The 13,157-nt window shown below is 35.1% G+C and overlaps 1 protein-coding gene across 1 annotated transcript in view; it reads right to left on the minus strand.

The window, feature by feature from the left end:
* LOC145689995 (uncharacterized) overlaps positions 1 to 13,157 on the minus strand; it is a 690,354-nt gene that overhangs the window by 87,383 nt on the left and 589,814 nt on the right. Inside the window, exon 21 of the mRNA XM_081764461.1 lies at positions 1,770 to 1,868. Within this exon, the coding sequence (XP_081620587.1) occupies positions 1,770 to 1,868 (99 nt within the window). The remainder of the gene's footprint in view (positions 1 to 1,769; positions 1,869 to 13,157) is intronic.

Below are 13,157 nucleotides of genomic sequence, written 5' to 3' on the forward strand. Positions count from 1 at the left end.
AAAAATATATATGAATAATGTATTAGACTGTGCTAATAACAATAATATCTATAATAAAATATAAACAATAATAGAAAATAATATATTTTCCCGGACAATGTTTCGTCAGAGAAAATTTGCCACTCCCAAAATTTGGCACCATGGCACGGACCAGGCTCATGTTGGCCCGCGCGTAAATATGGTCCTGTTTACAGCTATGCTCTTTCGTAATTGGTTGCTTTAACACAAATCTTTTCTTTTCAATTTTGACAAAAAGAGAGAGTATTTTCTTTTAAAATCCGGCTATCCAACTGATATATTCTTCCTCAACTTTCCTTTGATCTTCAACCTAATTTATTCTTTCATAAAACTAAATTTTCTAATTGCAATGCAGCATATGAATAGCAATATTTAAAAATGAACACCTACGTCTCTTTCATTGGTGGGTAAATTAAAGCAAACATTGATAGGTAATTTTGTTTGTACATTTGAAATCCTTCTTATCAGTAAATGCGCCAGACACATGAGGTCGTCGGTGTCAGAACATGCAAGTTTTACATACACAATACATTTGTGCAAACGGCAAGATTGCGAATTAATGTCGTAGTTTACAAGCTGAGGGCAGTCATATGACAATGTTGTCAAAGCTATTGCTTTTACATGAAATTTCTTGCATGTGCCCTCAAGTTTCTTGAAGAAAATAAACATGGTAAGTGGAGCCTAATAGAATTTGTGTGAAGCCAAAATCATGTACATAGGGAACCACTTTAAGTTATTTTGTGCTAAATATGTAAAAATAGTTAACATGGGACCATGGTATTAAACTATCCACCTAACCACTAACTAAATTATCCTATACAGTATATATAAAAAGTTTTAACATTGAAGGACATTTTAATATGTATTAATATTAATACATCTATAGTGCAAGGTTTTCCTTCTCTACATAGTTTCAATACTTTACAAATGGATTTTCCAGTATCGAACTAAATTAATTTGTACACCAATTTTTCTGGTGTTAGCATGTTCCAATTTAAATTATAACAAATCACTTTAGCAATCGCGTACAGTAACAAAACAAAATTAGAAATGGACTATGTATACTGACTTTTCCATCTGCTTTTATATCCTGATAACCCTGTAAAGTAATGCAGCAAACTACTGATGTCTCCCCTCCCAACATTCCATTCACCCAGTAAGACCACGTAAACACAATGGAACTAGGATTAGGAATTAGATTTTTGGGCTTTCGGCTTCTTTGTCCATGTTAGTGCTTCGCACGTATGAGTGATGTTCGGCCTTCCGTGAGGCTTTGAAAAAGCTTTGACTGGTCTGAAAAAGCTTTTACCTTTTACGACCGAGTATCCCCACCGAATCCGGGGCCATTCGCATCATAGGCGAGAGCGTTACCGACTACACTACGCGAGAGGGGGGTGGGGTGCGTAAATGCAATATCAGCTATTCCACAAAACAAATGCAGAAAATTATCAGACACACAGTATTTACGAATGCAGATAGGAAACTTCCAAAAAGCAAAATTGGTGTTCCGGTTTTTAAAACATTATGCGTAAAGTGCTTATTTCACAGTCGCATCCCAAGACTAATGAAGAATAATGTACCTCATTGTTAATTATTATGCCTTATTGGAATAATAGGTTACAAACAAAAACAGATAAGAACATGGGTAAGGATATATACATGATTGAAATCTAATGTAGGACCTGTCGATAACGAGACAAACAAATTATCAGTACAATTACTTAAGTCATAAAATAAAGTAAAAAACTTACCTGCACTAAATCTACAGTGCTTTGGGATTTAGCCAGAATTTTGGTTTTGTTATCCAGTAAAACGATTTTCTCTGGTCCCAAACCCAAAAGTCTTGCAGCCTACGAAAGAAAACACAGCTCGTTTAACTTGTATGCCTATAATAAAAAGTTTTCACTGAAGTTAAATAACATAATCTTAAATAACAAAAATAACGTAAAATTATGTCACTTTTCAATACTGAGGTTATATAAGGCATAGACCTCAGAATATGAATCATATATGTTTCGATGGGGATCGAATTCGGAGATACTCTAATTTATTGACTATTCGGGAAATCCAAGAGCGAAAGCCATACTTTACATTAATCCTTTTATTTTTTCATCAAGGTAATTTACTTCATATTGGTTGAAATTTAACATAATGTCTAACACTGAGATGGAAGGGCAGGCGACCTACTGTATATTACTATAGCCTACTTTATCTGACTAGACAGAGTCTGAGGCAAAAATTTTGCTTCGAACTCTGAACAGAAGGTTATATAGCAGAACAAATCAAAAAGTTGAGGAGGAACAATTTTGATTCAGGAGAGGTAAGGGCACAAGAGATGCAATTGGATTATTAAGAGTGATCGGTGAAAGGTTTATAGAAAAAGAGAAAGACGTGTATGTGGTATTTATTGATCTAGAAAAGGCTTTTGACCTTATGAATTGGGAATTGTTGTTCTAAGTTCTAAAGAAAGTTAGGCTGGAATGGAAAGATCGAAGACTCATAAGAAACTTAGTATATGAACCAACAAGTAAGTGTTAGAATAGGGGAGGAAATGACAGAAGAGAGTGCAATTGGAAGGAGAGTTCGACAGGGATGCTGTCTCTTGCCTACATTGTTTAATATCTATCTAAACGGCGTGACAAACATCTTGGCATTTGAAGGCGGCGCTCCAAGTTCCCTTTAAATGCTGCTAGCAAATGAGAGGTCAGCGGTATTGCCACGTTTATTTTGTACAGATCCACGTCTATCCTTTGCCACCTGATCGCGCTGTAGTTCGTCTGCTTAGCCATAACCACATCCCTTAGCATTCGGTAACATCGCGTCAGAGCTTGCGTTTTATTCGTTTAGCTGAAATGCCAAGATGTTTGTCACAGGCTTTAAAAGAGATAGTGAAAAAGAGTCTACAAAATGAAGACGTCCTTTCAGTAGGAGATAGAATGATTAAGTGTATACGGTTTGCAGATGATATGGCATTTGTTGCAGAATCTGAAGAGAAATTCAATAAGATATTAGAAAACTTGAGGAAGGGCTGTGAAGAATATGGGATGAAAACAAATATTAGGAAGACAAGAGCCATGGTTATTGGAACGAAGAAGTTGGTGTCAAGTATAGAAGAAGGAGGGGAGAAAAAAGAACAGGTGACTAGTCTTCGATACCTGGGTAGTATTATTAGTAATGATATGAAATGTAAACGTGAAATAAAACCAAGGATAGGAATGGCGAAAGAAGCTTTTAGAAGGAAGAAAAAACTATTTTGTGGGACTTTGAATAAAGAGTTAAAAAAAAAAACCTCATAAAATGCTTTGCGTGGAGTATTGCACTGTATGGGTCAGAAACATGGACATTACGCAAAAATAATGAGAAACAACTCAAAGCTTTCAAAATGTGGATGTGGAGAAAAATAAAGCGAATTAGCTGGGTCGAGCGGAAAAAGAATGAATGTTAGAAAAGATAGGAGAGAAAAGAATTTAGATATTATTAAGAAGAGAAAGAGAAAGTGGTTAGGACATTGGCTAAGAAGAAACTTATCATGAGGGACGTGCTAGAGGGTATGTGGCAGGAAAGAGAGGGAAGGGACGAAGGAGACTACAATTAATGGACGATATCAAAAACAGAAAAATCGTACGTGAAGACGAAGAGATTAGCGGAAGACGTGGAAAATAAAAGTTTCTCAATTGCAGTAAATGACCTGCCAACTCAACTTATAATGATGATGATGAGGCAGGGTCTGTTGCACGTTATGTTCTCTACGAGCACGTCAAGAAGAAATGTAAAGATGCTCATCGAAGAATATTCAACGAAAATGAAGAATGCACTTTATTTCTTTTAAAAATGGCTTTTCCATATATTCTTTTTATACTGTATAATTTGAGTTTTCAAATTTTTGCATCGCATGATGAATTTATCATAAGATCTTAGAAATACGAATTATTCCTATCAAACGAGTCATGTCTTGGGTACCCATCAATGGATCATATTGTGCGCATGGCTCTATGTTCGATTTCTGGTGGGCGAACTTACGTCAGATACAAATCTAATAATGGTAGGGTCTCATCTCACTAGCGCACCTGCTGAGAAAAGACTCCAATCGAAACCAACCATTTGCACTGGCACGATCAAACACCCAAATAGGAAAATAAGTTTGAAATTAATGTATAGTATATAATGTAACTGATTAGTGGATGGATTGGGGTGTGACGTCCCTTTCAGCGCCGAGACTATAAGAGACGTGAGTCCACAGCTTAACGTGGAATCCGAACCACTGTAGCTCCCAACGGGAGTTAAACCCTGACCTTCCGCACCGAAGACGCGAGCGCTAATTTTATAGCCAGATCGGAGATCTGTAATCCATCCATATAAGTATAAATAAGATTTTTTAAAAAGATATCAACATAATACCTTCCATTTAAAAGGTAAGTAAACTCTTACATGTTACCAAGAATCAGGAATGCTATTTATTAAGCTGAGTTAATTGACATGAAAGAGAATTATTAATATAATGTCAGAATGAGGTTTGACTACCACTGAATATTTACCCACGAGCTGATATATGTAACCTTTTCTCCTGATCAGGTTGCAATGGGATTCCTATAATTGCTAAACGTTTTAGATACTTCATACAAAGAGAAATGGGCAAAATGAATTTGGATTTTTCAGAATAAAATAGTATTTCTATATATTTTTTTTTTAAAAATGTGTGTATATACAGAGTAGCAATGGACCAATGAAATTTAATACCGAGAGGAAATAATTTAAAACAAGATCAAATTGACATGTGTATGACAAAGGCGAATTAATTAAACTCTTTTGTTGCGAAAAGTTCGCTCTATCGATGACGCGAAAATGCCGTTTGCTCGCGACAGTGGCTCCACTCAACTGTACAACACAGAAACACTGACGAAAAAGAGCTTGTCTAAAAATAAGAGAACAAACCAAACGAGAAAAAAAAGAAAAAGAAGGAAGATTTGTTTCTGTAATTCTGGTTTTTTGATATTTTTACTTCAATGTCTTCAAATAACTAGTTCATTTTATTGACAAAGACCCGTCTTTTTTTAAAGCTTTCCGAAAAGAAAATGAAAACAAAATTGAAGAACAGAAAATTACTGAAAAAGAAGTGATCACCGCAGACTGGTTCCTAAAAAAATTAATTAAGTTTCAACAAAGAACCACCACAGAAAGCTGAATAAAAACTAAATTCATTTGTCCCATGTTATTATTGATATTTGCTTACCTGTTTCTAATACTAACGCCAGGACACATGATCTTTATTATTCTAACGTTTGAAGCTTTAAAATGACATAAAGCAAAATTCTGGAATTTTAAGTTGTATGTTTCAACAAAAATCAAGTCCAATCAATAGTGGAACGAATAAAGTTAAAATCTAAGTTTAAATCGTTGTCCAACAGATGGTAAGAAAGGTTCTTACGCCATTTTAACCTAATTTTTTCTTCAAAACGGCAATTAATTTTATAGCTATTTTTACTTTATTCGTTATGTGTACGCAAATGATTACTACTACGGAATAGAACGGGAACACACAGCCCGAACTATTTGTGTATTCTATCGATACCAGTGGCACCTAGTGGTCCCTTGTTCCTTCTATTGCATATTCATCTTTGGCAATACATTTATATAATAACGTTAGGGGTTTGAGATGATGACAAGAACGATATTATGCTTTTCTTTTTAGTATTTTTCAATGATTTTTGATGATTGTTCTCATCAAATCTTGAAATATAATCTCATTCAGTTACCTAATATAAATAAAATACACAAACAAAATTATTATCAAGAAAGAAGATACTATTAGAAAACCAAGGAAGAAATTTTGAAATGCTAAAACAAGTACTACTATAAAGACTGTATCAATTTTATAACATTTCATATAACGTGAAAACAATCAACTTTTAACACATGAATATTAATATTCTAATAACTCTAAACATTGAACATGAAAAAATTGAAACATTGTTTACAAATGGTGGTCACAAGTCTATTTTACGTATTTGGTGATGCGTTGTGAAAATGTTAATTGGACATATGCACCTATATGAACATTAAGTTTAATTATGAAGAACATATCAAGGATCACATGTTCTAGAAAAAATAAATAACTTAACTATAATTTAACACAATATCATTTGAGCAGACGAATTAGAATTACTTCGCGTCTTAAAATAAAATTAAAAAACAAAAGAAATAAAAGAAAAAAATACAATTTAGCTTGTTTCATTTGTGTGAAACATAAGAGCTCGGGAAAATATTGTGTAGAATACTTACACCGTGCAGTTATGGTTTAATTCATAAGTTGTTCAATTCAAATGTCTATTGTTTTCTCTATTTGTAATCAACTTCACTAAGACAAATAAACTAAATATACGAAAAAGATGTTCATTATAAAAATGAGTCAATCAAATTTGTTGTTTCAATCTGCAATGAGATTAAATGTTTGAGCCGTTTACAACTGTTTGAGTCAACTGTTTGTTCTAAATATTATATATTTTCCCTACTATATAATATTTACTTCGGTTACTACGCGTATGCGTTGATTTACAAATTTAAGTTCTACGAAAGTTACAATACACGTAATTTCATATTACTAAAATGCAAAATCCTATATTTCAGTTATTGCGACACACTAAATTCATGACAGCTGTCTTTTCAGGCTTCAAGCAACCGAATTATTGATCAAGTTTTAAGTATACAACTATATTGGGAATAATTTATAAACGTAACCAAGAAAGTTCTGTCGCTTTTTGTGGAGGTCTGTCTTCAATTAACCTGAGTTGAATGCGAATGGAGAAAAGGCAAAGGTCAGTAGTTGGCGTGGGTATATCCAACATACTACCTGATTGTGGCACCTCAGTTACACCGTGAACTTGCGTAAGGACAAAGTGAACATGGGATGTCCACAGAAAGTCATAAGAACGTGTATGCTGTACGAGTTCAAACTGGGGTCAAACGCCGCTGCAGCAGGGCGGAAGATATGCCAGGCCTTTGGTGAGAGTGTCTTGACTACGCGGACAGTGCATCGGTGGTTTAACAAGTTTAAGAACGGTGACAAAACAATCGAAGAAACACCACGTGCCGGAAGATCAAAACACGTACTAAATGAAGATCTTCTGGCAATTGAGGTAAACAGTGACCATACAACTGGAACTGGGACTACAATTCAGTGTGAGTAGAGAAACCATTTGACAGGACCTCCATCAACTTGGGAAGCGCTACAAGTTGGGTCGATGGGTCCCATATGATTTGATTCCAGGCCAGAAGGCAACGCGAGCAGACACCTGTGTTTCTTTGCTGTCTTGTCTAAACAAAGGAGCCATTTCTGGACAGGATGTTCACTGTGATAAGTGGATCCTGTACGAAGCTCCATGGCGCCGTCGTCATTAGTTAGCATCCCATCAACCGGCTCCAAAACAGCCGAAACCAGCACTGCACAGAAAATCCTCCTGTGTGTTTGGTGGACTGCACGCGGCATCGTTAATCGGAAACTGCTACCAGCTGGTCGGAGCATCAATGCAACTGTGTACTGTCAGCAGTTGAGCCGTGTTCAAGAAAACCTCAAAACTTTGCGGCCAGCACTTCTGAATCGCAAAGGGATCCTTCTGTTACAGGACAACGCTAAGCCCCACGTGGCTACTATGACCCGGGACACCATTCTACGCCTTGGATGGGAAACAGTATTGCATCAGCCATACTTGCTAAAATTGCACTGTCCGATTATCATCTGTTCCATTCCTTGAACAATCACCTTAGAGGACATCAGTTCATATCCCTAGTAGAGGTGCAAAATATACTTGATACCTTCTTCGCTTCCCGGCTCACTAAGTTCTTTCGCGATGGAATCCATGGCCTTCCAGAACGCTGGCAGACGGTCGTCGATGCTGATGGGGACTATTTTTGATCTTCCAGGTGCGTCTTAGGTGACATATCGATGTTCGAAGCTGATGGGTTTGGTTACCTTTACACTTACTGGGGCTTGGTCATTTCTAGTATTCATAAATACTAAACACACATAAATGGATTCAGGACAAGGAAAGAAATTGATTGACACCAATTTAGCAGGCTTCCAGAAAGTCACTTCCGGTTTTAGAGACAGAATTTACTTTCCTGGACTTGGGCATTTCTAGTGATCCTGTTTATACAATATGAACTTCAATAGACTCAGGATGACAAAAGAAATCGATTGACATCAATTTTGACATTCATGGAAAGTCACTTCCGATTTAGACTCAATTTACTTTCCGGGACCTGAGCATTTTTAGTGACCTTGTATATAAGATAGTATAATATCAATTGGTATGCAACCAATTGATATAGAATGATAAAAGAAATCGATTGACACTAATCTTGACAGGCCACTGTACTCAGTGGTAGAGCACTCACCTTTGATGTATGGGTCCCTGGTTCGTATCCCCGATCCCGCCAAGTATACTTCGTGGTGGACAAACACTGTGCGAGCTTACCTTCCAGGATTCTCCTGTTTCATCCCACTTTCGTCATCTTATCAGTATCATCCATCTTATCATTACCATCTCTCTTAGCCTCAGTATAGAATCGTGGGACGTTAAACTAAAAATATTCAATTAAGGATGGCGAAACGAATAGAATAATACATCTTTTGGGCAGTTGGTTTGCAGTCATAATTATTTTTAGGTGGTCTGAAATGTCCAGTTTCTCTATCCATGCAATATATACTTCATTCGATAAAAGTTATGAGTTAATAGTCTGTGTAAATGAAGAAATATGGTGCATGAAAAATTATGCAATGCAGACTTGGATAATGAACTTTAAAATGTTGGAACAAAGTTGATCAGTAAATTTTAAATTTGCGTTGATATGATTCTTTTTCATTTATTAATTTCCTACATACACACTTTTTTCATTAACACAATAAAACATACGAATTATTCGTTTCACAAAATCTGTTTTCTACTTAGTTTTGAGTATCTAAAAACGTTAAGCAATAAGACAAATGCCAAGATGGACTTTATTTCTAATTTACATTTTGAAAGTTATTTGGGAAAGAATAATAATAATATACCTATGTTGCTAAACAGTAAATTAAGAAAAAGGGTGATGAAAAGAGTTTCAACAACCAATTTCACGATAAAATCTCCCGATTTGTTTATTTTTTCTTGTTTGTATACAATTTACACCCAGTTCTAAATGACTTTTTGTTGCGATACTAAGAGTAATAACAATACTTATAGTAATATAGCATCTATGAAAAATAATATCCTAACACTAGAGTGTACTTTCTTAGCTGAGACGAATATTTTACCCATTTGAATTGAGGATTTTAAATTGAAGTATTGACTAATCTTTCATACACTTCAATCATGGCTTTGTCAAAGTTAAAGTTTCCATCTATAGAGACCAACACTGACGTTGGCAGTCAGTGTTTGAAGCAATATGGATTTCCATCGGATTTTATCCATATGTTTCTGTAGGATCACTACAAACGTGGGGTCTCGGAAAGAAAACTGTAACTTTAAACTGAAAGTGACTTTCTGGAAGTTGTGAAAATGTATATAGCTAATTCATTTTCTTCGTAATCCTGAATCGATTAATGTACATATTGAATATATAGAGTCAACAGAAATGCCTATGTTCCGGTAAGTATATTGTGACTTTCAACTGAAAGTGTCTTCCCGGAAGTAGCTAAGATTTATATTAATCAATTTCTTTCACCATCCTGAATCGATTGATGTGCGTATTGTACATACTTGGTCATTAGAAATGTCCAGGCCCCAGAATGTAAATTGTGACTCTAAAGCAAAAGTGAAGCTATGGAAATGGTCAAGATTGGTGTCAATTGATATTTTTGCCATCCTAAAACGATTTATGTGCATATTGTGCATACATAGTCAATAGGAATGCACAGGTCCCAAAAACAAATCCTAAGTCTATACCAGAAATAACTTTCCAGGTGTGACTAAAATTGATGTCAGTCAATTTATTTCGTTGTTCTGAACTGATTTATGTGCATATTGTCTATAAAAGACTACTAGAAATGTCCGCGCCATGAAAAGTATGTTATTCCCACTCAAAAGATTAAGTTTCGTAGTGGCTAAACGGTTACTCTTGATTCGGGAGATACGGTTTCGATTTCTGATGGGAGGTCATATTCATTAGATTCCATGTCAACTTGTTGCCACGTCTCATAGGGGTTAAACTTCAAACAACTACCAGCTTTCATACATACTAATGTGTTTTAAAAGGGACGCTAAACTAGCTTCCATAGATATTAATTACTTTTTGAACAAAGTAAGTGAATCAAAGTAACTTAAAATTTTCTCTAGCAACGGGTGATTAAACAAGTGAGTAAATGTGATTATATATATATATATATATATATATATATATATATATATATATATATATATATATATATATATATATATATATATATATATATATATGGATATAGATGGAATATATATGATACACAATTATCCATGCATGTACCATTCTGTTATATACGAGGTTAAGTCAATAAGTAACTGCAATATTTTCTACTTTTTTTCAGGTTGGCTCTCCGGCATTGTGTGCTCACCAGACGCTAGTTATAACCGCTGGCTTCGTCTGTCTTCGTCTGTGGTAAGTTGTAACGTTATCACATCAGTCCGGTTTGCGCTGTTACGAAATCAAGATGGCCGTGCCACTCTCTGTGTACACCAAAGAAGAACAGAAAAACAAAAAGTATAGATCAACCTGGGTGCATAAATGCTTCCTTTCGAAAACATGAAAAAAAAAAAAAAGAACTTTAAAGGTCCATAGCTTCTAAACTATGGGACCTACCATAGCCAAGTCGACTTCACTTAGGAACTAGTATGTGCCCTATCCAAATATCCAAGTTTCACAATCCTGTGGTACTTCCGCAACAACTTGTATGGAGGTAGTTGGAGAGTACTTCAAATTATATGCCCGTAGACAAAATATCTCTACATATCTGCACATATTAATTCCGACTCCAATACTACTACAATAAGTCATACAGTTTTGGAGCTATAGACCTTTAAACCTCATTTATATATATATATATATTTTGGGCAGCCTATAACTCCAAAAGGAAGCATTTGTGCACCCAGGTTGGTCTATACTTTTTGTTTTATCTTGGTGTCAAGAATCACCTCCCAAACGTTGTCGGTGTTGTTTTGAAACACCTTCCTGCATATTTATTCTGTTCCATACTTCCTTCCAATATTTATTTCCAAGTTTCAATGTTAATTTTAGGAATGGTATCGAGACGAGACTTTGTACAGTCTCGATCTCGTCTTGGTTGACAAATAGACGTCTCGGTCTCGTCTCGAGTCAAAAATCGCCGTCTCGGTCTCGGTCTTGTCTCGATCTCGGTCTCGGTCTCGAGGGCCAAGTCTCGGTCTCGTCTCGACAGTCTCGAAGTAAATAGTGTGAAATTAAAATTATGAAAGTATTACTATGGTACAGTCTGCCATTTCCACTTCTTATGTTTTGCCTTCATTCTTGACTTAGAATTATGGTATGTTGTACCTCTTCATAGCTAATTTGCTAGCGCTAATGCTTTCCATGAGTGTGTTCCAGGTTCAATCATCAGTGGGTATATCATACCTGGGATAAAACCCTAATAGTAACCCATATTTCACTTTCACCAATAGACTTTGTCTCATATACCCTCAGTACTGCCTATACAATTAAACTCTATTAAATTAACTCCAGTATTATACAGTAATTTATTTCATTTCTTTGAATCAGAATTGTTCAATACTTCCTTACGGATAAAGCAACACATAACAGCACGAATGTATTTAATCGTACCGAAATTGAAATTTTACAATTTTTCACTTATTATCCGATGCATTTCTCTTCGATTGTCATTTTAAAAACATAATATAAAGTTAATTAACTTAACAAATAGGACAAATTATTACTACAACATGTTTTGTTTCAAATTGATCAAATGATTTATTACTGTTTCGCATCTTCATGTTTAATTGCCACTTTATAACATGAATTTCCTGAACCTTGTGGTGGGAGCTACGACACTCATCTTTGCTATGTGTGGTCTCGGGTTGGATCACCAAACAAGTTAGATTCAAAGTCCGATGTTTCGCATAGTTCGCATCTCAATTTAAGCACATTCTGTTTCTTATACAAGTTCATAAAGTCGTAATGCATTACATAAGCATACATCCAGTGCCGTAACATAGATTAAGCTTATTCTTGAGGTCTGAGCGGTGTATGCGATATTTATTTGAGAAAACTAATCGTGCGTTCATTACGTTGATATTTTATATTGATTGACTATTACTTGCGAAACATGGACATACATATTATATAAGTATATAGGTAATTCGAGCTATCTGTATCTATTTTCTCTCTCTCGCCAAAACAAATGATTCTTAACTTTCTAGTTTTCTTTTGTATTAATTTTCGTAGTTTTGTTGCAATATGAAGGATTGAATAGTCAAAAATATTTTTTCGCTGTACCACTTTCGCTAAATTTTTACCCTACCTTACCTAGTAAAAGTATGCTAAGTCACATTTTGGTCGAAATTAAGTTAAGCATATGTTCTTTCTAGTGGTGTAATAATGAAAGTCTAAAAGTATTCTACTACTTTGTACCTACTTAGTATAGTTTGAAAAACAGTGCTATAGGTCTTAGTTAAGGAACTAGTTTTTCGCTTCTCCTGTAAAGTTAAGAAATTATGACTTGGTTTAGTTTACCTCTGAGGTCCAGATATAATAAAATCATCACCATAATCATAATCAACCATTATCAATCCACTGCTGGATGAAGGTCTTTCCAAATCTTCTCCACAACTATCTATCTTGGGCAATTCTTTTCCAATTCTTCATCACACCTTCTTGTATGCGGACGTTTCCTAGACTGCTTTTGTCTCGTGGTATCCAGTCCACAATTGTTTTCTTCCATTGATCATAATTTCTTCTTGCAATACGCCCACCACATTTTACAGCTCATGTTAAAATTATTTCGTTGGTACCAGTAATTATTTGCCAAATAATTAATTTCTATATGTTTGGGTTACAAATAGTTCAAATTCGCTACTTTCGGAGCCCAGATACGCTACTTTTGTATATTTATCTTTATCTATAGCAGAATAATACACGTTTAATACTACATAGACGTA

This window comes from Thermobia domestica, chromosome 1, assembly GCF_964235325.1.
Source record: "Thermobia domestica chromosome 1, izTheDome1.hap1.1, whole genome shotgun sequence".
Classification (NCBI taxonomy): Eukaryota; Metazoa; Arthropoda; class Insecta; order Zygentoma; family Lepismatidae; genus Thermobia; species Thermobia domestica.